Source organism: Boleophthalmus pectinirostris, unplaced genomic scaffold (genome assembly GCF_026225935.1).
Source record: "Boleophthalmus pectinirostris isolate CB_2022bp ecotype Guang Dong unplaced genomic scaffold, ASM2622593v1 HiC_scaffold_2, whole genome shotgun sequence".
NCBI classification, from domain to species: Eukaryota; Metazoa; Chordata; class Actinopteri; order Gobiiformes; family Gobiidae; genus Boleophthalmus; species Boleophthalmus pectinirostris.
In genome coordinates, this window is record NW_026571152.1 from 22,472,560 (window position 1) to 22,498,222 (window position 25,663).

Genomic DNA, 25,663 nt, shown 5'->3' on the forward strand with positions numbered 1-25,663 from the left:
ATATTATGGTAGCCATTATTGTAGTTTGAGTGCAATACAGTTTTTGTGCAACAAAATGTGTTTGACTCAACTCTATATTCTCAACTCTCAATATTTCTCAACACTAGTAAAGTGAATAATATTTAAAATAAGAACCAACAATGTAGATCAATCTTGTGAAAGCTGCTTCATTATGAAAATAATAGTGATAAACCAATATTTGCAAATTAATTATTACTTAATTTGCAAATAGTTCCATTTGCACAAATTAATACAACACTTGCTCATAATTAATACAACCACTTTCATAGAAGTGTTTAAAATAGCACAGGGTATGCACATTATAAAAGCATTCGGAGGTAGAAATACAACAGCATCAAGCTTCCAGCACAGAGGCCTTTTTCATGGCCTCAATCCACCTGTTAAAAATAATAATTACTATTATTAATAGAAATTACAAATCTAATTGAATGTTTTAACAGTTAACAATGTCAGTTTACCTCTCTGCTGTTTGCTCATCATCAGCTTTAAAATGTAAAAAAGTTTAGCATTGTGGAGGAGTCTAAATTGTAACTTTGAGTCCGACTTCACAGTAAATCCCAACAGCGGTTGACTTTTCAAGGCAGCAACATCCTGAATGAGAAGAAATCAATGTTAGGTGTAAACAGAAAAAGTTATCAGCAATATTGAGTGTCTAAGCATTCACCTCACTGGCAGCGTATGTGTACAGAACCATTTCTTTGATGACAAACCACATTCTCTTTCCCTGCTTTTTGTTAGGCTTAATCCTCTCTAAATATCCACTCATGGTAGAATTGATTGTATTGGCAGACACCTGAAACATGCAGAAAGATTTGATAAGGCACGATGACGTCATTTGAGGCAGATAAGGAGAGAACTCTTACCTCTTTAAGATGAGCAGGGATTTTCTTGTGTTTACGGTTAAAAGCAAAAGTAGGTTTGTTGCTCACTGTACACGATATGGCGCTTTCATCTGGGGATTATATTAACAGTGTTCAAATCACAGCCATGAGTCTATAGTACTTATGTGAGGCGTGTATAATATATGTATCCTTACTTTCTTGTTTCTGAAGCACGACAAAACACTGGTCACACACTCGTGCCCACTGGTCTTTTAGGTATTTAAGGTGGTATTTATTGTTGGAACAAGACTGACATACCACCTAAAATGACACAGAAAATAGAAATGAATGTCATTTTCTTGTACATAGTGTTTAAACGTATTTTTACCTCACCTTTCCACATGCGCGGCAGTGATGTCGCCGCCATGTTAAAGTAAACTCGCACGTACAGATCATGCACATTGTAGCTCTTGGGTCTGGGATCCATATAGGAGCTGTTGACCCAAGAGTAGCACCAATTTCGCTGTCCTTCTGTTAACCATTAAACCAGAAATAGTTTATTAGTTAAGGTGTGACAAAATACCAAAATATTGATGTATGAAATAGTATCAAAATCATGAGCTGCTGTTACAATTTTGAAATTGCGGAAGCACTACAATTTTGACATTTATTTAGAAAAGGAATAAATGTATTTCATAATGAACTTCTGTATTTTATGGTTAAACAATGAAGAGTGTAATTTAGTAAGTAAGTAGTTCAAATGTAAATGTACATGTGTGTGTTTTAAGTGATATATAGAACAGCAATATAAAAACTGGGGGGGACCTGAAGACCAACAAATCAACAAACCTTGTCAAGAGTATTGCTTGGAACAAAAGTGGTCTTTTTCTTTGTAAAGTCGCTTATTGCTGTAGAAATCGCCTCAAGCCATTTTTCTCTTTCTGAGGCTGAGCTGCAGTAAGAACAAAGAATGTAACTTATGACTGAAAAACAACCTACCCTGATGTATATAATGAGGTAAAACAAAAATCTGCTATGAAACTTAAACTCTGTATAATGTCATAATGCAAAATCAATTACTTTGTTTACTGAAGCCCTGTTTAAACCATAGACTGTATATACACATATACGGGCTTACCTGGCCGAACAGATAAAGGAGCGCTCCACACTCTCAATAATGAACTCATTTTGGAAAGCTTCTTGGGTTGGTTTTTTGACCTGCAAGTATTTACACTGTCACTATTGGCACTATTAAAAAATATACAATAGCAGTAGTTAATAAGAGAACAGATAATAAGAGAAACTGTCACCTTCATTTCAGCCAGAGACAGCTTATGTTTGACTTTAAACTGGCCTGACTGGACAGGAGTGGTGTACAGCAGCATGTCATTAAACTAAAAACAATACAACAAAGAGAACAATTTATTTTTTTGTAAAGCACCAAAAAGTAAATTTTTTGAATATTATAGTTTACTGTACCAGAAAAATCATTCTGGGCTGCATTGTTTTCCTGGAAAGTTTATTGACTACACCTTCTTTCAGAAAAACCTAAAAAAAGAAAAGAAAAAATGGTCATGTATCTTATATGTTACGCGATATATAAAGCATAACCTACTACTCTTACCCTGCCTGGTTGAACAATCTCATGATTGCCAGTGAGTCTGCACTGGACCTGAATCAACTTCTGAAAGATATCCTAGAGAGAAATATGATCAGATCAACATAGATGTGTATTTATGTGTATTTAAATCATTTATATTCCATTATTTATCAGCCAACATACCCCTTGCTTCATGATGTCATTGGCATGGTTGGCGACTTCTTTCACTATAACAAGTGCCTCTGTTGGATACATTAAGTTCAAGATTACAGTTAAGATTTAGCAGATATTGTTTTTCTTAGGATTTTATCAGAATAGTACCTTGTGTGTCTTTATAATCAGCAGAGTCTTCTGACAGGTTTTTGAGATAGTCTAAAAGTCAAGTACAAACCAGCAATGATAAGCATCTGCACATCGGGAATATCAGCTGCTACTAAGTAACCTATAGCACAGTATTACTAGAACAGTTTGAGTTTGGTTATGTAATATAATTAACTATGACGTGGGGACATTCCTTTGATTTTGAGACTGATTTGCCAGCCGCGCAACTGTAAGACTTACAATAAGTCGTATTTTAAATCCTAAAACGTTTAAATCCTATTATACAAGAAGTTGAAGATACATTTTAACACCAAGTCTAATTCACTTTTCAGACAGCAGAGGGCAGTATGGAACAATTTTTATGGATATGAAGAGCAGCCAGGTTATAATGCCTATGGTGTTTCTTTGTGACAATTACTACAAATAAAATGATTAATTCTTACCAAAACATTATTGCATTGAATTAGAAGATAAAAGTGAAACATAAATTTACCGGTAAGCAGCAGCTGATATTGTGGTATTCTTTGAACAGGCTTGAGGAGATAATGTTTCAAAGCCAAGTTGGCACAACGTGGACTTGCCTGTAAAAGTACCACATTGGATTCATTTCCGGGAACAACAGTGAAACTATTTGAACTGCATGACACAAACAGGTTCAGTGAGTCTCTTCACCTCAAATTCCCGAACGACTGCACCAAATACCGGGTTCTTCTTTGTCTGCTCATCCAGTAGAGCCACATTCTTGTCAAACTCACGGATGTAGTTGGAGTACATCTTCAGAAAAGCGCCTTTCTTTACAAAGATATCTGCCACCTTTGAGTTCTCTTCCCTGCACAAAGAAGAGCAATTTAGTATTAAACTTTTAATGAAATCTTTTGCACTCATCAGGATTCCCACTCTTTTTCACAGACAAAATTTCAAAATTTTTCCATGACTTTTTCATGACCTAAAGTGAATTTTCCATGACCTTTCAGTGCCCTACATGTGTAGAATTTAGCATACTTTTAGGGCTAAATATGAAAAGTTAACCCTTTCCACTCACCTTATGGTTTGGTATTATAGTTTTTTTAGCATTCAAAATACTGTGCATTTTAAACAAAAGGCACATACTTTAGGAAATAATCATAATAGCCCAATGAGACCTTAACAGAACGCTGTAGTTGTGTGAAAGAGATACTAAAATTCCATGACTTTTCAAAGCCTGGAAAATTAAATTTTCAATTTCCATGACTTTTCCAGGATTTCCATTATTGTGGGAACCCTGACTAATCAGTCTATGTCGTAAGAGGAATTATGCCGTGATTATCTCCCAGTGACAGCATTAAGTCATCTCAGAAAAGTCACGTTTAAACTTAAATGAGCCACATCAGTCAAAGATTTAAATAACAATGCTTTGTGAATGGTATTATTTTGGAACACAGTGCTTCCCATTTTTAAAAGCCAAAAAAGGAAGTTTAGTAATAATGCAGCATTATCGCATCAAGTCACATGTATTCTAAAAATCATGCAACTGTCCTTCAAACTTAGGTATGATTATTCATTTGAGTAATTTAAGTAATTGTATCCACAGTACAGTATTTTACAGAGCAATATCCATGGACACAAACAGGACAAATTAATGGTCAGATCTGTGGAGAGATGACTCTGTTCACATTAAGAATGAATGCGGCAGTCCCTCTACCAGAAAAAGTTGCTTTAACAGTTTTTCTTTGTAAATGGATTAGCATTTGTACTGTGGTGTTATTATTAAATATAATCCCCTTATCGCAGTAGTAGATTTGATGCTCTTGTGCGCTTTAGCAAGACACACATGGTTTATGAATGTATGAAAAATGGGAAGATGGTCACAATATATAATTTATTATTTTATATATAATATACAATTTTTTATTTTATGTTGGGTTAGGTGTTAAATGTGGTTTCGTAATTACCAGGTAGCTACTCTTTGCTGCAGCTCATTCAGCAGTTCTTCATTTAGTCCATAGAGCTGTGGGAGGTAGTACAAGATCTGGTCCAACATCCGATCTTCAATCACAGGTTTTCCACTTTGACGGGACGCAGCGTGCACAGCATTGCGAAAGTCCTGCATAACAATATTAATACAGGTTATAGGTGCTGTTCTCAACATTTAAGCTCAACTTTACTCATACACAGCTGCAGTGACTTACCACCAAAAGAAAGAGTAACTGTACAGAAATACAGTTACTGAAAATTAGTATTGGCATACTGAATATGGCTCTCTGGTACATGTAATTTAGTCACTTCCCAACACTGTCAAATTATGCTATTTTCTGATCTATGTTTTAATGTTTTTGCTCATCAAAAACATACTTGGAGTTGTGTTTAGTTTCATTCATACATGTTTAACACACAAACCCTGCAAATAAAGAGTTATTCTCTCAAATAGAAAAAACTCTTATGTTGTCATGTGGAAATATATGAAGTGCTCCACTGTTTTTAAACTCTATATACTGTCTCTAGAATCATTTGGATAATTTCAGCTCTTGAATTGCCAATTTCTTCTGTACAAAACGTGAAAGGTAGATGTTAACTTGAAAATGACCGATTTATGACATCACAAGGTGGAACAGAGCATTGCGAGCTTTGGAGCTGTGGGCAGACTAATAATAAAGGGTTAGTCAAACATGTGTGAATGAAACAAAATGCAGCTCCAGGTATGTTTTTGAGGAGGTAACTACATTTTAACATGGCTTAAAGCTCATAAGAGTTGATTTTGTGTAAGATAAGACCTTTAATAGCCGACGACTCATAAACAAACTTCACAGTAAATATATGGATACTTTGAATCAGCGCAAAACAAGGCCAGAGGGGACCTGTTTTCTGCCAGTTTGTGATGATGTAGTGACTTTTTGCCAGATAATGGAAACTGGGGATAATTAAAGTGCCATGTAAAGTGAGCGCCAGCCACAAAACTGTTCTTGTGGTTTTAACGTGTGATCTCCTCCTACACAACCACATCTACATCTGGAGTGCGGTCTGTGCTAAAACTGAAGGACTAAGCAGGAAAAACAAGTTGAAATGAAAGCATAAATAAATGCTGATGTGTGTCAATCAGCTGCTTTAGTAAGTGGTTTGATGAAATAGACTAAAGGCTAAAGGGTCAAGATCCCGTTTTAGTAAATATGTTCGAAGTGCCGCTGGGATGTAAGGATATCCAAATTTCTTGGTACAATATTTTCACGATATGCATCTAACGATTCGATATTTACTGTGATAATTTTTGGAGGCTAATAAAATTATCAATATGTTCCTTTTTTCTTTTAAAATGCCTTTTGGTTTTGTCATAATCCAAAGAATTAAGATTTAAAAGTGCTTATAACAGTTATTTCTTCATGTAGTCTGCACTGAAACAGAGCAAAGGATCATGGTCTATGAAGTTCCCTTTGTTTTTTTAGCTACTGCTGCACCATAACTATTCATTTAAGCAAAGAGACTTGCAATTCAATATATTGTGATGGCCCATGATATTATTATGAGACTTCTAACAATACAGTATCAGTCAGTCTGCCCCAGGGCAGCTGTGGCTACAGTAGTAGCTTACCACCACTGAGTGTGGAGTGACTGAATAATGAACTGTAAAGCGCTTTGGGTATCTTGAAAGGCGCTATATAAATGCTATCAATCAATATTTTGGTTACTGTTACAACCCTACAACATACAACACTGTTACTCAAATTTCTAACAGTTTTAAAACATATTTTTTTAGGCTTGGAAAATATCAAGGAGGTACGGTGGTGTATTACGGTGGTGTATTGCTATCACTCCCCAAAAAATATTTCGTAAGGAGGATTTTTATGTTTAGTATATTGAAAGGAGCATCAGGGAGCCTTGAGTCCCCAGAATGAATTAAGGAGGTTCTCTTCTCAAATGTTGAACAATTGTCTTTTTGTTTAAAAGGAGAATGAACACTAAAATATTGAGTCACACTTTAAACCTGATAAGATTCCTGGAACTGTTTATAGTAAGTCTGATGATTAATCTTACGTGTTATTTTTAGTTTATGTTTGATCATGTTTCCCAGTTACATGTAATTCCACAGACTACAATTGCAAAGAAAACTGTGGAAAACCATACAGATTGTAAACCATGTGGACTAGACCTCAGCTTTATGTACCAGTTTTATCCCCTCTTATGGGGTGTGCCTCAGTGGACAGCCTAATTAAATGCATACGGAGAATGTGGGTTTTGAGCAGCAGACACAATATACAAAGTCTAACTCCTCTGTATGTTGTATGAGATGTTTGTGTAATACTTACAACATGAAGTAGCTTGAGGACATCGACAAACCTGTGAGGAAAAAATACAAAACATAAATTATACCTTTTATCTCATTAGAATAAGTGCTGATGGTCTAAATATTAAGTATTATTCAGTTTGGGTTTTAAAATCCCTGGAAAAAAATCAAAACACAAAAACAGTTATGTCAGTAATGTAACGTTGAACAAAATGATTAATTTAGGGGGAGATCGAGATTATGGATGCACCGATCCAGCCTTTTCAGTTCCGATACCAATTCCAATAATATAGCTTTAGGTATCTGCTGACATCCGATACTGACCGATACAAGAGCAGAGACTAAAAACAGCATTTATTTCCTTGAAACAAAAATAAGAACAGAACAACTTTGTATAAAAAAGTTCAAACATTCTGAGACTTTCTGAGGTCATACCAGTATAGGATTTGTGCATCCCTAATCACGTTAATTACTTTTGAGCCTTATTATTTTGTACCATTTTGAAACATAAAGGATAAAGGGTTGACACTAATGACTGAATGAGCACTTGCCTCAGAAAAGAACTATGTCAAACCTTTCAATTCTATTCAGAGAATCATTACATTATTACCACTGCGAGATTGGACTAGTCAAAGTCTTGGAAGAGGTCTATATTGTTTTAATAGAACCCTATAACATTCTGGTATACAAGTTTAGATATGTACAATATTGTAGAAAAAAAAATAATTTTAAGCACTTCTTACACATTCTCCGAAGCCATTATTTCTGTGGCAATGTGTTTTATCTTGCTTTTTTCCTTATCAAAGTCTGAAACACAGAGAAGCACATACAATTACTGCAAAATCTCATGTTGATAGATGAACACAAAACTGAAAGTACCCCCAGATAATAAGGCTTTCACAGTTTTATTAATGTAATGTTTCCTTTGTCTGCAGCAGCTGTTGAGGTCAAATAAAATGAGCAAAGAATGTGTCAAAAATGATGTATACTTCTTCCCTATAGGCCTCTGTGTACAAACTGTTATCAGTAAGACCTTGCAGTGTACAGCCCTGTGTGTTAGCTTAGGTAAATGTATTTAGCCATATCTTGGGAGTTGGGACTAATGTCAAATATAAAAGCCCTCACCGCGCTCTCCACTATTTGTTCAGGCTCTTCCCCTTTACTGGAGACTGAGCTTGTATCAAAATCATCATCCTCCTCTTCATCAGTTGTGTTGTCCATTATGTCTTCATCTGACGGTCTTTCCTCAGCAGTGTCCACCTGGTAAGAAGCTCTGTTAAAATAAAATGACAGTGAACAAACTGGTGATTTGATGGTGATTACTGTGCCATCCCTACAAGATATTTAATAAAACTAGAGCCCGACCGATATGGATTTTGTTGTGGCCGATATGAAACCGATATAATGGGAGTTGGAGCTGCCGATAGCCGATATAATCACCGATATATTTAGTGATGTAAAAATTCACTGTAAATCTTGAATTGATTAAAAAACTTAGGTTTGGCTCTAGTGAATTCTAAATTGGGTTTATTTAGGCAACATTTATTGTTATTTTGACTCTTTACATCATATTTACATACAGTAGATTGGCCTAATGGCATTTTTGCATCACATTCTAACTACTAGTGATGGGGATTCCAGTTTTTTTTTTTTTTTTTTGGAGAACCGGCTCTTTTGGCTCAGCTCACTAAAGCAGCTGGCTCTTTCGGCTCCCAAGCGACTCTTGAGATTGTTTTGTTGCAAGCAGGACTAAACCAGAACTGAACCAGGACTGAGTGTCGGGACTCGGTTTCTATCTTTCTCCTGCACTCGAGCCCAAGATTAGTCCTGGTTTATTCATTTTGTGCTGAACTGCAGCCAAATATGCACTTTTTTTTATCCTATGCACACGCAGATTTCTGAAAGTTTCGTTTTCAGCCGCTGCTGCTGTCAAACTACGGGTCTACAAGCGGCATGAAGAGAAAAAGTGAGAAAAAAGAGAAAACACGGCTCCCAATAAGAAGCAGGCTCCCGTTGTTCGCTCTAAGAGCCGCTTCGATCGCGACCGACCCATAACTCCTAGCTAGTAAACTATCGCTATTAGCCTTTAGCCGTAAATGCTGCGCAAAGCGGTAGTTAATTATATGCATAAATGTGGATCATTCACACGTCTATTCACAGCTCATTTACATATCAATGCAGGTCCAGTAACAAATATACGGCCAATGTAGTCACTTTACAATAGACCAATAGAAAACAGCCTGTTTATGTGTGGGAGCTACAGCAGCTAACCGCTAACAAAACCTAAACTAGCTTCAAAGTCGATGTATTTCCAACACTCACCGCTCACACAGGCTCCTCCTCACATCACAAGTCTGCACTAATAAATGTCCTTTTAATCCAGACTCAAACCGATTGTCCGAAAAAGAATATAATCTCAATGTTGCGCACGGCTGCGGGTGTAAACAAACACACGCGAGTGAAGTGACGTCACTCTGGTGGTGTGTTCAGGGACAGTACGGACACAGACAAATTACACCGCAGATAAATACTGATGCGGAGCCACATATTAGGACATTTATCTGTCTGTAAATTGGATTAAATGAACATAATGTAGAGAGTCTAAGATTTATAAGGAGGTATAACATGCCCACGTGAAATATCGGCCCATATCAGCAAGTATATCGGCCGATAGCCGATATGTCTCCAGGTGCCCATATTAGCCGATAATATCGGCCAGCCGATATATCGGTCGGGCTCTAAATAAAACCTCCTGAATAGGTTTACTAGGCATAACTTACAAAAAATAATTGTGTGTAGGCATGGGATGATACTGAAATTTGGTGTCACAATTATCATGGTCAAAACGATTATATCACAATAATTATTAGTTGCTGACAGTTCAAAAATGTTATGGATATGTTATAATATGGATATGTTTATAATTTTAATGTTATCCATAAGTTCTATGTTTATACAACTTTTATATAATTATACTTTGATCTAGCAGACATCATGATGGATAAGTAGCTTTTTTCTACACATGTTGGTGATACAATGGTGATTATCTTTGTTGGCGATTATCACGGTAAACCGTATTACTGTTTACTGTCCCATCCCTAATTGTGTGTAACAATAACATATCTAACATGCCACAACTGTCTGGAGAAGTACTTATCATACAATGGCAATGGCAACTCCCTGTAACAAAGAAGGACAGGGCTCAATAATCAATCATTTGGCTGTGGTGAATACAACTGCAGCTTTTAACTAGAGATCACCAAAATGTGTTGTGTTCAAATGGTGGCTGATAAGATATTTTGTGGTCAATATAAATATAGTAATAATTTTCCCCACTAATAAAAATACCTCTAAATGCAATTACAGTGCACTGCTCTACATTAGTAAAGTGAAATAATAAAAAAATACATAAAATGATTTAGTTTTAGACATAATTGTTTCCCTTCAAATCTATGAGCTGTGTAGTCTCTTTAAGCCAGTGCTTCTCAAATAGTGGGGCGCGCCCCCCTGGGGGGGCGCGAGGCTCCGTCAAGGGGGGCGCGTTTGACCTCGGGGAACATGCTTTTTTATTTTTTTATTTAGATGTTTTTTACTGTCTTAAGGGCCGTTCACACCAAAGCGTCAAAAAAACGCCTTGACGCCTCTATTTGGAGCCTTTGCATTTGAGTTTAGACGCCCCCCGACGCGCGTCTTTGACGCCGTGGACGAACGGGACAAAAATACTCGACGCGCATCCGTTGCCCTGGAAACAAGACCCCGGTCCCGCTCTTTTCCCGAAACAATATCAGACCAGACTGAGAGTGTTTTTATGACATAAAACATCAACGGAGGAGATCGGGTCGACGACTGGGGCGTATATATATTTCTACTCCGCTAATGACACTGGATCAGTCCCGGTCTAGTCCTGGTCTAATCACGGTCTGGTCCTGGTCTAATCACGGTCTAGTCCCGGTCTAGTCCCGGTCTAATCACGGTCTAGTCCCGGTCTAGTCCTTGTTTAGTCTCGGTCTAGTCCTTGTTTTAGTCCCGGTCTAGTCCTGGTTTGGTCCTGGTCCGGTCCTGGTGTATTCCTCGCGATCAGCTCGGTGATTGTGGTGTATATATTTATTCTCCGCTCGTGTTTGTGGTTCTCGTTCTGGTTCTCGGGTCTTTCTTCCTGATAATAACGTCGCTGCGTCTCTGGATACTCGTCCCTGATTGGTTGACGCGGCGCGTCTGACGCGAAAAGTTTTCAACTTCTTGACGCTGACGCTTTGGACGCGCGTCTTGGCCGCTGACGCCAAAACGCTGAAGACGCGCCGCGCTGACGCCAGATTCGCGCCGCGCTGACGCCGAAAAACGCGCCGCAAAAACGCAGGACGCTCTAGTCGCGCGTCCACATAGACTTTACATAAAAAAGTGGACGCTTTGACGCTTTGGTCTGAACTGGCCTTTAGAATAAAGTGCAATTGCACTTCCACTACATTAGGGGGCAGTGGCGCTCTCATTGGCAGAGTGTGCGCAGGGAGCATTCGCTCGGTGGTGTAGGAGTTTTGTTTGCACTGAGCATGCGTGCTTTGCACACAGCACAGAGTTTGAGTATGAAGTGTAGACACGAAGTGTAGCAGACCCTCAAGTGACACCATGAAAAAAATATTTAACAGGGATGAGAAGACAGGTGGAGAGAGACGGAGATAAAGAGACAAACGAAAATCTCCCGAAAGCTAAGACGAGGAAATATGACGAAGCGTATGTAGCGCTCGGCTTCACTGTGACTACGGTGGGAGACGAGGAAAGACCGGTGTGCTTACTGTGTCTAAAAATGTTGGCAGCGGACAGCATGAAGCCCAATAAATTAAGGCGTCACTTAAATACATTACACCCCGATCACTCTGATAAGCCGCTTGAGATTTTTCAGCGAAAACGTGCCGAATATTGCCGACAATCATCCCGCTTGTGACTGCTACTTCAGTAAACCAGCGAGCGTTGTTGGCATCATATAAGGTGGCAGTGTTATGCAGAGGTGTACTTATAACAATTTTATAGACAAATGATACTATCTATAGTCACGCGGGGGGCGCGAGATGTTTTATTCGTCCTAGGGGGGGCATGACAGAAAATAATTGAGAAGCACTGCTTTAAGCGCAGTGCCCCTTTCTTATGGACTGAAGCTAAGGCTGTTCTAACAATCCAATTGCATTTTATTTAGTCAGCTGGTTGGCACAAACATAATGTTGGCCTATGCGGGAGCGATATACACATATACATACACATAAACCTAAGCACATAAAGCATAACGTCCAAACAGTGTAATCTGTAACCTGTACAAGTCACAGCGCATAATTACACAAATGTAATCCTATTTACAGCCGTCAACACTGGTCATACTGAACAACACATAACTTTAGTCATTTAAGATGGGAGTTAGAAGAAAAAAATTATCATGGGGTAGCACATGAGCATGAAATACTTTGTTTTGAAGCTGCATTTTTGCAGTGTTCTTTTGACTAAAGTTTACTGGCGATTCTAGTGCCACAGTGGCTGGCAATGCAAAAATATATAATTTTATGTCTTAATGACCAACTGTGCTCTGTCATGGCAAGATAAGAGAAATAACTTAATTACTGGGTCAATGTGCACTAGGAGTTAAACTGCTCTGACAGCAATATGATCCAAGAAGCACATGCTCTGTCATTGTCTGGGCATTAATAGACACATGGCATGTTTGTCATAACAGCTTGGTGCATTCTCTGGTATTTTCCATCTCTTACAATAAGGGCTGGGAATCACAGGGTCCCTCACAATTCCATACGATATATGACTCGCCATATGATATTATCACGATATGGTGATACATGTGATAATCGATATCTCGCACATGATACTCTATGATGTGTTGCAGTTTTTTAACAACCAAATACATTTTAGCAACAATATTTCTTTGTTAAACCACTTAAGCAAAAATTAATATGAAATGCATCTATTTTGATAATCACAACAGTGAATATGTTAAGCTTATTGCAGAAACAAGTTTCCTTCCACTAAATAAGCAACAAAATTGTAGTGCAGTCACTCTTGGCAATATACTGATATAGTAGCCCATGACAATGATAATGTATCACCAAATTTAGTATTTTAGTATTTAGTGTTCCTCAAATTTCTATATTTTTTCATGAAAAATAATGACATAGCTATGAGAATAATCTCATTTTTAATTCTTTTTTGAAGAGTTTACCATGCCACAGTGCTATATATAAATTATTTCCATAATCCCATTTTTAAGTACATTTTACCTGGGATAGTCATACTGTTCTTGTAGTGGTGGGATGTTCTTCTCCAGTTTAATGTATGCCTCATACAGACCATCTTCATCATCCTCGTTAGATGTTGGGCTTGGCCATACTTCATCCTCCCATGCTGATGTTTCTTTCTCTCCCACGTTGACGTTGACATAGTCGTCTATAGGCTCATAAACATTGTCATCTATGTCTTCATAGTAATCCTGCTGCTCAGTTGGATTTGGGAGTTTTTCAATAAGTGGACAGGAAAACTTACGCTCCCCCTTGTATTCCTGCACAATTTCATCTTCAGAGCTGCTATCATGCACCTGGCCTCCTTTCCCCATAAACCTCTTCAGGTTAGAGTCCAGGAACTTTTTAAACGAGTTCTTTCTGTGTTTCTGAGGGCGAGATGCATCAGTGCTGGAAAACGACTTGGCCTTGCCAAGACTTGAAGATCGTGCTTTTATTGCTGCCGTGGGATTTGCGGCCGTCTCGTTATTTGGTGGCAATGGCAGCTGCCTCATGAAGACTTCTTTAGTATCCTGCAAAGATTGAATCTCCTTTTGTCCAGACATCTTTTTGTCTTCGTCCTCAAACAACTCCTTACTTCTTGTCATTGGACTGTTCCGCCTTAGTGGTTTCTGTGGTGGTAATTTTATCACAACTTCTTTTGGTTGGATTGGTGAGCTAATAGGGCTATCTGCAGAGTTATAGATTGGCTCTTCAGTGCTGTCTCCTTCAAATTCATCGTCACTTTTATCAACTGACATCTCCTGAACATCCCAGTCCAAGTCCTCCTCATCTACATCCTCGCTGCCAAAATTTGAGAGAAATGTCCTTTTGTGTGGAGGAGCTGGGGGGGCGTATGCTGGTTTGCGGATGAGACCTGGGGCATTTAAATGAGCCAAAGGTGTATTGACAGATACGGATGGGCAGTGCTTCACCTCTGATGACACAGTTACTTCCTGGTTCCCTATGCCTCCCTCCACCTTTTCCTGCTCCTGCACCCGGGGTTTCCGAGGTACAGGGACAGGGGCGGGTTTCCTAGTGGGTGCTGAGTTTGGGAGAGCACTGGATGAACTAGAAATTTTGTCTTCTTTCTGTGCAAGTCCATGTGTAGTTTGAGAAATGACGTTAGTTTTAGCCTCCTGCTGGACTTTAGGAGGAACAGATGAGCGATTAGTCAGGGTGGGACTGTAGACAGGTTTGTGATTTTTGATGATGTTCCCATTTGAATTATTCCCCATTGAATCATTTTGAGTAGTGTTTTTTAATATGGGAGTTTTTGATTCATCATTGTCCACGTTATTGTCACTCACCACTTTTCTGTGTTCAGTTTCAGTTTTACTTTTGTTTTGTGTTATCAAGTCCTTTTCTAATTTGGAAAATCTTTCATTTTTGATGCATCTGCAATTTGCATTGTTGCACAAACAAATAGGTATGATATAATCCCAGTTTGGCCTTTTGTTTTCTTGCTTATGTCCATTTTGAGAGTTTAACAGGCCCACTGCGCTGTCTGGTCCAGTTGTCTGCTTTTTATTTGGGATTGGAGATCCAGTAACTTTAGGAAGAACGGGCTTGGGAGCTAGAAGTGGTTTTGGTTTATGAGGTGGGGCAGAAGTTGCCAGTGAGAGGCCCTCTTTTCTTTGAGACGCCGGGGACAAGCCCAACTTTGGAGATGGGACAACTTTAGGTTTTGGAGCCAGAGGTGGCTTATGATAACCTGAAATTGAAAAAAATAAACAAATGAGACCCTTTTGAAATTGAAATAACTCTACATTGTCATCTATTGCAAATACTACATATAGCTTTGAAGAACTATAAGAGGTGTGTCACGCTCTGCACGGCAAACTAGATAATTTGCTGTCCTGTTTTTATTCAGCTTTCTCAACAGACAATTACAAGTAGAAAGGTTAGGTAGAACTATTGCAAAACCTAAATGAAAGTTTCAATAACAAATCAGGCCAATTGCTTATTTTTTATTTTAATTTTTTTTAATTGACTGATTGATTTTTTTTTTTTCATTAAAACGTCTAGATAATATGACACGGTTATTTATATCTCTATTTTTTTGTCGCCGTCCTAAAGCAAGTTCAAGCATTTAAATCTGCTCTGATCCTAACCCAATGGCAGCTTAGTGTAAAGCTGCCATACAGTACCAGGCTACCTCCACAAGGTTAAAAAATCACATGCATTTAGTCTGAAACAACACAGTGAAATCCAATCCAGCCACTATGAGACAGGTCCACACCAGACAGACATAATAATAGATGGGGTAGGCTGTGGAGAAGAGAGGAGGGGGCAAGTCATGTAAAAACTCTTGCAAACTGGTTCAGCTGGTTCATTTAGTGGCATAAAAACCAGCCAAAGTTAACAAAACTAGATAAATATAATGAATTAAATTTATTATGAATTATGAATTAAACAACTACGGTATAGCTACAATATAATATTATTAATCAAATACATCAAAGCTTGCCTATTAAGATTTGATTAGGGACAAATATCAAACAACTTGGTAAGATAATAAGATGTCAAGTGAAGCTATATTAAAATGTGCTATACAAAGATTAGAACTACCAAAATAACATGAAGCTTTTGGGTAAAAATTTAAACTTCACCTGTAAACATGATGAACTTTTGAGCTAGCTTACCTGTGTTCAACATTGTTCCTTTTCGCGTTGCTCCTGTTTGCGCTTTTAAATAAGCATAAATTAACTTGGGGGTAGATCCAAATCCATTATCCGGGAATACATCACCAGAAATCGAGGTGACTTAAATTTCTGTCAGGTTTTTCTCTGCTCCAGCCCTCACGTTAGTCCATGGGCTCCTGCACTGAGGATCTGACGGCTCCAGACGAGGGAAATCAGTTTCCTCGTGCTTCTGTAAACACGCCGCTAGGGGGCGTTAGCAGCTGCTCACTGTTTCATTTGTAAAGGTTAACTATTATTGCATTCAAACTTATCACTGTCATAAAAGTCTTAAATCATTGTGCATGCAACATTCAGCAAGTTCATCCAGATTCCTGCATATCGTCACTTCAATGCATATTAATATTACAGACTATGAATCATCTTGACCTCAGGCCTATGAGTGGCAGTGAGTGGACTGGACCAGTTCTGAGCCACTGTCACCTTTGAGGAAGTAAACATTCGACTGATCAGCTGTTTTGATAATGCTGTAATCCTGTAATTTTGTCACAGAGTTACAGGAATCATCTTAAAAAGAAAAGATATACAATGCCAACGTGACTTTTCTTAACTAGAAATATGCTAGTGGTTCCTTGATAGAAATAAAAACTCTAAACCTATTTTCACTTTCAGTAAATAGGTCATCCAGGCAGGTATTGTGGCATTCTTAAGTTCAATGTCATGCAGCTATGTAAATTTATGGAATTCCTTGCCCCTACTCCTCTGTGTGGCAGACTCCATTGACTCAGTTCAGACACAACTATTTAGACAAGCTTTTGGTTGACTGTGTCTGTAATTTCTCTTTTTATTCTTGTTACATGTTCTTCATTGCACTCTGTAAAGCACTTTGCGATTTTTTAGCTGTGAAAAGTGCTCTATAAATAAAGTCTTACTTACTTAATCAGATAGCTGTTAAGCAAAAATCAAATGTGTACCCAGGAACCCAAGAAAAAGGTAACGTAGATTTCAACAATTTAACAATTAAAAACTAAATATTGTAGGTCAATTAGGCAAATGTTGGGAATGATAAACTGTCCTACAGGAATCGTCAAATAAACATGTACTAGTCAAGAAGACAAGTTACATATATTTATTAGGTTGTGTGAGTCACAAGGTGGAAAAGGTCTTCTTTTGTTTATAATAACTGTCTTTTTTGGACTGGGGTATTGTTATCTCTGGACCTACAAAATAAGTAAATATACAAATTATTAAGCATGTTTATATAGGCCTATTAAGGTTAAAAGTGACTAAAGTCAAATAGCTTGTCATACTTTTTACATGAGACTTTTCCATTACTTCATTCAAGTCATTCTTTTTGGACTTACTTCCTTGTATAGTTGATGATGTAATGTCTTTAGCTACAGGAGTATCAACTTTGTCACTACAATATGAGAAAAACAAATCAAGCATGCTCAAATAATATGTTCAACATTGTATTGCAAACTATTATTACAAGAGGTGGTGCTTTAAAACAAAACAAATAATTATAGTTGCATAGTCCTCACCTGAACTTGAAGTCTGAAGGGAGGTACAAGCCTGATCTATACTGTCCTCTGGATTTGGAGATTTGAGTTTCAATGTTTTTAATTGGGCAGCTGTGATCAGTGTACTCAATGTAACCAATGAACAACAGCTTCCCTTTAATGTACATCTGTTAATAAGAAATGAACAATTAATAAAGAATAACTGCTTTAAATGTATCAATCACCTCTCTGTCTCTCTGTCATAGTATTATGAATTATACACTGCTGTTAATAGGGCATGAAAACACAATTTTATTCTATATAACCTTGGGGTTTTGTTTTCCTAAATAAATATTGGCACCTTTCCAAATCATTATGCGAAATTGAATACATTAAATAAATCATCTTAACAGGCTTTTTCATCTTATAGCCAAATCTTTAAAGCTGCTGTCACCACTTTGAGCATTAAATATTAGCCTTCCAGTTTGTACTTAAGTAGGCCCATTCTTTACTGACATTATAATGATAAATAGCTTTAGGTTTATACCCCTGTTTTCACTTCACCCCAGCAACTGCCTCCTCCAAGTGATCACTGCTGCCCTCTAGTGGTCTAACACAGTACAACAAAGCCCTGTGGCCAAATCTGCAGTGTGGTTGTACTGACCAGGATCATCCCGGGAGCTGCGTTGTGCCGTTGCTGCAGTAAAGATTTCTGTGCTTCATAACAGGGATTTGGTATTGAGATCTCATACTTCAGAAGGCGAAATGAATCCACCTGACTCTAAAAACATACACAATAATAATAAATTAATAATAATTTAAAAAAAAGAAGGTATAGTAACGTGAACAAAAGGTATAAAAATCTAAACATATTTACAGAATACTTTGAAATATTATTAAAAATGAGAACGGGAATAAAGAAAAAACATACTAACAAAAATCAACTAGTTTTAAAATTTTGATTAATTTCCATTCTTTCATACTTCTGTCAAGATGTTTTAGTTTGCAAAAAGATTTTAAAAAGAGTTAAAAATGTGAGTCATTTGGCATATTCTGTTCACCTTCACTATTCAGTTCTTAATAACAGAGCTACAACACCTTGCCAGTGCTGTATATGAGAGATACACTCTGCTGACTGTAGTGATTTATTCTTTTTTGTAGATAATGCAAAGTGCGTTGTCCTTGGTGGATTAGTTACAAGAACACTCATTGTATTTGCTGATGAAAGTGAATGTTCTCGTAACCTTCTGGAGAAAAGGTACATTGAGTTATTTGAGTTGTTTCTGCAGCGGTCACACCTGAGTGCACGGTGTCATCCGGTGCTTGTTCCTTCTCCTGTAGAGCTGCTCTGGTGCGTCTGTGCCCGGCGTGTGGGGGTACAGATTTTGGCATGTTACATATACTATCAGCATCTGGTGACTGTGCGGAGGCTGGCCCAAAATAAAGAGATCATACTCCAAGTCTGTGAGCAGTGGCATTGTTAACGGGCTACAGCAGCATCGTTTCTGTGTGCTGTCTCCACTCAGAGCAGCTCGGAGCTGGACGGGGCAATGAGTGAGAGGGGCAGAGGGGGTGAAGGGCAGTTGCACTGGGTATGAAGCACATGTGGCTTGTTGATCTGGGTCTACTGGAAGTATCACCGACCTAACATGATAAAATCAGGAGAACTAATATCATGATGATTATTATTTAATTATTGCAATTGTTCTACAATATACACCATTGTCTTACTCCCGCTTGATGTTGCCATAAAACTGAACAGGTCCAATCCATGTGATGGGAGGTTCCTCCTTGGTGCATTTTTTCTGTGGACAGCTGAAACATACACACATACTCAGTATGACGAAACATACTACATCTTACGTGGCAATGCATTTTACTATGGTTCATTGATTTGTGAGGGTTATGTAGATGGCCTTGGCCCAGCAGGGGACTAAAGATGGAAATTAGCTTTGGCTACAGTCCTGCATATTTGCAGGTACATGTTTTTTCTTTTGCATTATCTTGTCTTTTAATATGCATTATCCCTTTAATAAATAAATACAAATCTAATGAAGTAAAATCCAATATGCCCCTGATGATTTATTGAAACACAAATTTACCTTGGGGTAACCACAAAAAATTGGCTCCCAATATGGATTTACTGCCTTTCATATTACCACCAATCTTTCACTCACACACCCTATTCATACATAGTGAAGGTGGTTAGAGTGTCTTGCCTTAGAACACAACAACAGTATGCATCAGATTGAGCTTGGATCAAATCACCACTGTTCAGGTCTATGGGCAAATGCTCTAACCTCTGACCAACCCCAAATACTCCAAAACTAGGCAGATATTGAAAATAAATTCTACCTTCAGTTTTAATTAGTTAGTTTAAGGTGCGCTATGTAACTTTTCTGGCGGAGGGTTTAGGTCCATAGAGATGTTATTGCTTTGTCTGGATTGGATTGGTCAAAATTATCATGAACCTTTTTTGTTTTGTATTTATTCAATTACAGGTTAATAAACTGGCAGACCCTTCACCAGCAAAGTTACACAGTACAACTTTAAACTATGGACATTAGTTTTACCTCAAGAGTTTTAAAGCCACGTTGTGATTCTTTGGTCCTGGTGCTGCTGACCGGTGTCCGTGCAGCGCCTCCTCCTCCTGTGTTGGGGCGGGCTCATGGTTTGTGCGCTCAGGTGAGTTCAGAGAGGGCAGAGCAGCGGATTGTACCTCTCTCTTCAGCCTGGACCTCGGTGGGACATCTGGCATCCGCTGCATGTTGGGACATTTGATTCCTGAAGGAGAGGGAGAGGTCAGTGAGAAATGCACACAGATACTGACTGACACAAGTGACCGTGAACAAGATCCTGATTGAACAATTCAATAATGTTGAGATTGCAGGAGGAAGTGATAATGTATGTTTTTGCTTCACAGATCGTCAAGACACTATTAGTAACTTCCTCATTTGCTTTTCCACTGTTTCATTTAGAATTTAAGGCTGACTTGAGTGTAGCAACTGTGATTCTCTCACCCAGTGGGCATTCTGGACATCGTCAGGTCTAATTAGTAAGACTACGATGGCAGTACCAGAAAGACGTACATTTCGCTCACAAAGAACTTTCAATAGTTATTTATATTCATTTGGGTTGCATATTTCTATTCTTTTTCTATTCTATTCTTCTATTCTCAAACCTTGTGTTGCAACACCAGAATTTTCCTCCATTGTGGCACAAATAAAAGTTCTGTTATCTTATCTTATCTTAAAAACATATTTGAAATTCAAAAACAGAGCATTGTGTACTTGATACCAGTACCAATAGCCATGCAGTAGAAGTCCATCCATGACTCCAGAATGCACTGTACTCTTTGCTGGATTTTCTTCAGCTCCCTCGTGGCTCGTCCCTCCCTCCTCCAAACAGACACTGCCTCTTCCGGCCGCTCCACTGCTCTGACCATCTGTGGGGCGTCCTGTGAACACAAAGACACCTGCCAGGCACCATCACATGCACAATAGGACTTACTGTATGATAAAGTACTGCAAGATTCATGTTTGTAGGCCTGTTAGATAACCTTCACTTACCCTCATCTCATTGATGTCTGTGCAGAGGTATGGACAGTGAGCCCTGAGGAGGTCTTGGGCTGTATCAGAAGTGAATGGAGTGTTGGACTGCAAATAAAACTGGAAGAACAAAACACATTGATGTTCATTTATTCTGGGAGTTATATCATTCCTGTTCATTCCTGCTAAAACCATCAATTTTACCATTGTCTTTGCTGCATTGGAGTTTGATAATGCAGTAATGGGTAGCTGTACGAGTTCATTGTCACATTTAAAGTTGAGCATGGCAGAAGAACCACTGAACAAGTCCAGAGATATTTCAACAGAAATCTAAAACAGAAATTAAAAACTTTAATACAACAGTTAGTCATCCAGGAATAATTCCCTATAAGGAGTTTTTTTCTCTTTCTCTATAATAGGTTTCCTGTCCGCCTGGGCCCATCCTACACAAAGATTTTAGTCTCATACAGTAAATACAATTAACAACATTTCTGGGTCATTTAGCCCATCTTCCCCATTAATCCAGGTTTAAAACTGTCACAAATATAATTTTTTAACCTCTTGTTCTGCATACTTATACACAATGAACAAACACATTTTAATACAGTGTTGGATTTTACCCATATTACAATCCTTCTTTTGGTGAATAATGTAGACCAGCTCCACTCCTTAGTTACACGGCCTTGGTGGTCAAGTATAAGCCCACCCTCCTGGTCCCAGACTGCTGAAATGGCAGAACTGGAGAATATCACATAGGCTGTCACATACTGCATAGACAATAAAACATTATAGAAACATTTATAGTCCTGTATTCTACCTGTGTGGGTGCATCACAGTACCATGTCCAAACGCTGTAATCGTAGCAATGACCACAGGAGGGTCACTATCAGAAAAAACATTGGAGTAAAAACCTCCAGAAGGCTGACCAGAGCAGCTTTGGCACACAGCCATACAACCAGACGGGTAGCTGAGGAGGCAGGTCAGAGAGTCACAGGTCAATTGCAGTGGCGTGATTTCCATATGCCTTACACTGCATAAGCACTCAGACAACAGCTAATGAATATACATGATGTTGTGAGATAGGTACTATATTATGGAGGAGCCATCGCTGATCCGGTAGTGTAGCTTCTGTTGGTTCTTCCGTGGGTCTGGCAGCTGCATATCAGGGATCTGGGGCAAACCATTTAAAAACATCCCAGGATGGGCTTTACTCCTCTCACTTTTATCCCCCTGTTTTGGCCGTGCATCTCCATAGTGTCGTAGTAATAGTGGCCAGTTAGGCTCTGATGATGGTACTCTGTGAATGCAACATGTGAATGAACATCTAAGAAGCAAGAGAACTGCTTTGTTATAGATGGTATCAAAATATTCTACAGACCAGTACTATTTAATATGATGGGGGCAGCTGAATTTTTTGGTGTATTACAATGAGTTCTTGGATCTAGTAATTAAAGGGCCCATAGTGTGCTATTTTCTGATCTATTTTATAATGCTGTTTCCACATCAAAAAATTATATGATGACGTAATGAGGAAATGCACCACTTTGTTTTTAAACTTTGTACACCTTGACTAGAATCATTTGGATAATTTCAGCTCTAGAAATGCCTATCTCTACTTGTACTTAAGGTAAAAAGGTAGCTGTTAACTTGAAAACGACTGATTCAAAACATCACAAGGTGGAACCAAGCAGTTTGAGTTTTGGAGATGTGGACAGACTAATAATACAGAATTACTCAAACATGCGTGAATGATATGTTTTTGATGAGGTAACAACATTTCAACATGGCTTAAAGTTCAGAATTTTGTGTAATATAGGACCTTAAATAGAAATGATCAGATTCAACATTTATGAATTTACATTTTGGATATTTCATGGTAAAGTACAATGTAATCAATATGGGAAAAGTGGCTCCTACCCCCCATCTGAGATAAAGTTACCCACATTGAACTTCTTGCACCCTGTAGACGCTCCAGGGCCCACTTGTACAAATGGATGTCCTCAGTGCATGATATGTGGTGTTGCTGTATTTTCCAGGCTGAGTACCAATATAAAAATTAAGTTTAATCAAGGCATTTTACATTTACACTTAATGACTGATATAGTTGGTCAAATTTTGTTGGTTTTTGGTACCTTGATCACTGCTGCTCTGGTTTAAAATTGAGAAACTAAGAGATGTTGGGCTGAGATCTGCAGAAGAAAAAGAACACTGTGTAACAATCAGTGGTGGAAGAAGTACTAAATTGTGTTACTTAAGTAGAAGTACAAAAAAAGTATTACAGTATCACAGGAGCAAAAAAAAAAGTATCACAGTGAAAAATACACTTAAGGAATAGTGTTAAAGTACCTGTTTAAAATCTACTTAAAGAGTAAAAAGTCAAAGTATTTTGCGTAGATTTTGAGGTCTTCTGAGGCTTCAAATGTAGTCATTTTGATAAAGATCCGTGCTGAATATTGTATATTATTGTTTGTTCAGTACAGACACCAAATACTTTACTACTTTTACTTCATTATCCTCCTGGTAACAATGCTAGATGATTTTTGCCTGGTAAATCCAGAATGATAGTGTGTATTCTGCATCCAAGGAAAGTCTAACTTAGTTCACACATCACAAACAGTGATTTTGAGGTTATTATTATGCCATAAATAATGTAAGAAACTTATACTTAGTTTGTTCTTTAAATGTATAAAAACATACTTATACATAATAAGGATGTGCTTTGAGAATGTTCCATCTATTCCATAAGACTACATCATTGGTCTTTTTTCTTATAATCTGAAAAGTCCGGTATTTATTTCACTATTTGCTACTAACTGTGTACATCATGACACCTCGTTCTTCTTAATACTGAAATATTACTTTGAACAGATTCATTTGATGCATTATCGATCTGTTGGAGGCCGAACTTGGTGCTGACTGGCAAAATCAATTTTTATCTACTTTCCTTCCTATTTATAAAGCTTTAATGCAATAATCTAGCAGATAGATACTGCTCTACACTGGTGTGTTTCCCCTACCTTTGCAGGCGCGGGACTTTTTCTTCTTCACACGTGCACTGGTGCTGCTGACTTGCGGTTTAACTTGACAGGTGGCTACTTCTCTATCTCGTTTTTGATTGGCTGATAGGGGTTGAGGGGATAAATCTATATTTGATGATGCCAGAGGTTTTGTGTGTTTCTCTGGGTGCTGTGGAGCAGGCAGCAGCCGGGCCCCTGCGGTCAGCTCCTGCCAGGTGTAGTGGAGGATGTTCACAAGCCCGTGAGGAAGTCGACCTTCAGCGCTCCACTTGTGCTGTGAAAGAACATGAGCCAGTTCACTGAGTAACTGCGGGGCTGTGCGCTTGTATGCGTCTATCACATCCTGTTCTTTTAGGCTAAAAACAGACGAAGAGATCTCAGGTCTAGCCTCCTCTTGTGCTTCACCTGGCAGCACCTTGGGTAAGTCACTGTTCAAAGAGACCAGAGGAAAACTTTAATAAATCTACACATCAGATTTGACAAAAACTAAGTCTTCCTTCTATTTTAACTGTTATAATAGTTTGGGAAGAATAGTAAGTGCATTGATAGATGGACTGTTTTCTACTATTCCTATAACCCTATGCACCATATAGGCCACAATCAAAAAAAGTCAATGCACCCCCAGTGACATATAAATCTATTAACAGATGATGTGATCAATCTTACTTTGGCACCTTTGAGGTCCTTTGAAATTCCTTCCTCATTCACTATAATGGTATTTTGGTGACTTTAACCAGCCCCAGGGGTTTCAGCAAAGCTGTCTTAAAATGTAAAACTGTGCTATAACAATCACTGAAGTCTGGTCTGCCTCTAGAGAGAAAATACTAAAACAAACTATTTTCTTTAGTTGCATCCACTGAAATTATTTTGTTTCTGTGTCCTGATGTCTTTAACCTAATTCACTAAGAGATTAAAAGTCCCACATTCTGCTGTTTTGAAAGCCAAACAAACTGGTTCCACAGTTAAAAGCCTTAAGTAATATAAAACTATATGGTTTCAGTAACTTATAGTTTGAAAAGCACTGTCCAAGTGAATGTATGTAATATTATACCGTTGGTCTTTGTTTTCTCTTTGACATTGTTCCTTCTCCCCACTCAGGTCTAAGTTAATACTTCTTCCTTTATTTTTGCGTCTTTGTCTTGTTGGCTGTACAAAAACAAACAATATATGCTGTAATTAAAGCTGTCTATCTATTAGTCCTACATTTTAATACTGGGAAGAAGCCAATCCAATTTTCTATCTCACCTGATCAAAGAAGTACATGGGGCCAACAGAAGTCGTCATCGCTTTCTTAAACAGGACGCACACACAAGTGATCTTGAAAATGTCCCTGCGCTGCCCGACCTTCAGAAAACACGACCCTGATTGTTGTAGTGCACCTCCATACGCCCTGCCCTTTTAGACCTTCTTTGTGTGGCAGTGTGTGCGGATACTTTTACATGAGCCCCCTGGAGCGAGCCGCACTCATAGGCTGCTGTACGGCAGCGTGGAGCCGTCGCCTGGAAACACAAGTTCACGGACTTTACACAGGTCACGTGATGGTGGGTAACTGGAGAAGAAGGGTCACGTACGGTTATGTAGACAAGTGTGAATGAATACAACAAAATGTATGAATGAAAGACTATGAAGAATGGAGCCAAGAAAAAAATATATATAATAATTAAGAC

General features: G+C 38.3%; 3 protein-coding genes across 3 annotated transcripts; all 3 read right to left on the minus strand.

Annotated features, from left to right (window-relative positions):
* Positions 1-147: 147 nt before the first annotated feature.
* On the minus strand, positions 148-8,283 carry LOC110169364 (FYVE, RhoGEF and PH domain-containing protein 6-like). The gene is given in 20 exon segments (XM_055155306.1): positions 148-398; positions 480-513; positions 516-612; positions 686-814; positions 885-973; positions 1,058-1,163; positions 1,236-1,373; positions 1,692-1,794; positions 1,981-2,060; positions 2,153-2,236; positions 2,322-2,390; positions 2,467-2,538; positions 2,626-2,684; positions 2,764-2,814; positions 3,257-3,344; positions 3,436-3,592; positions 4,695-4,846; positions 7,041-7,071; positions 7,762-7,825; positions 8,144-8,283. Coding segments are annotated over 19 exon segments (1,599 nt in total). The 5' UTR covers positions 7,779-7,825; positions 8,144-8,283; the 3' UTR covers positions 148-355.
* Positions 8,284-17,075: 8,792 nt separating this feature from the next.
* Positions 17,076-21,652, minus strand: LOC129409518 (uncharacterized protein C3orf20-like). Its single transcript, XM_055155876.1, has 11 exons — positions 21,600-21,652; positions 21,184-21,309; positions 21,001-21,099; positions 20,735-20,888; positions 20,005-20,215; positions 19,163-19,246; positions 18,730-19,075; positions 18,096-18,212; positions 17,474-17,619; positions 17,294-17,349; positions 17,076-17,149 (listed from the first exon to the last, which is right to left on the minus strand). Exons 2-11 carry the CDS (start codon positions 21,262-21,264, stop codon positions 17,076-17,078), a joined length of 1,368 nt encoding a protein of 455 aa, XP_055011851.1. The 5' UTR covers positions 21,265-21,309; positions 21,600-21,652.
* On the minus strand, positions 21,648-25,368 carry LOC129409474 (uncharacterized). Its single transcript, XM_055155698.1, has 8 exons — positions 25,242-25,368; positions 25,048-25,142; positions 23,997-24,424; positions 23,112-23,168; positions 22,923-23,016; positions 22,067-22,276; positions 21,797-21,946; positions 21,648-21,703 (listed from the first exon to the last, which is right to left on the minus strand). The coding sequence occupies exons 1-8, from the start codon at positions 25,278-25,280 to the stop codon at positions 21,670-21,672; spliced, it is 1,107 nt and encodes a 368-aa protein (XP_055011673.1). The 5' UTR covers positions 25,281-25,368; the 3' UTR covers positions 21,648-21,669.
* Between the last annotated feature and the right edge of the window lie 295 nt (positions 25,369-25,663).

What these genes read in the sequence shown, in the direction of transcription:
- LOC129409474 (XM_055155698.1), bottom strand. Translation starts at nt 25,280, where the DNA reads ATGACGACTTCTGTTGGCCCCATGTACTTCTTTGATCAG. An exon ending in AAAGTCCCGCGCCTGCAAAG is followed by an intron (nt 23,169 to 23,996) that starts GTAGGGGAAACA and finishes TTTCTTCTGCAG; the next exon opens with ATCTCAGCCCAACATCTCTT. An exon ending in CCAGAGCAGCAGTGATCAAG is followed by an intron (nt 23,017 to 23,111) that starts GTACCAAAAACC and finishes ATTGGTACTCAG; the next exon opens with CCTGGAAAATACAGCAACAC.
- LOC129409518 (XM_055155876.1), bottom strand. Translation starts at nt 21,264, where the DNA reads ATGCTCAACTTTAAATGTGACAATGAACTCGTACAGCTACCCATTACT. An exon ending in CTTCTACTGCATGGCTATTG is followed by an intron (nt 20,216 to 20,734) that starts GTACTGGTATCA and finishes CCTCTCCTTCAG; the next exon opens with GAATCAAATGTCCCAACATG. An exon ending in CCTTCAGACTTCAAGTTCAG is followed by an intron (nt 17,350 to 17,473) that starts GTGAGGACTATG and finishes CTCATATTGTAG; the next exon opens with TGACAAAGTTGATACTCCTG.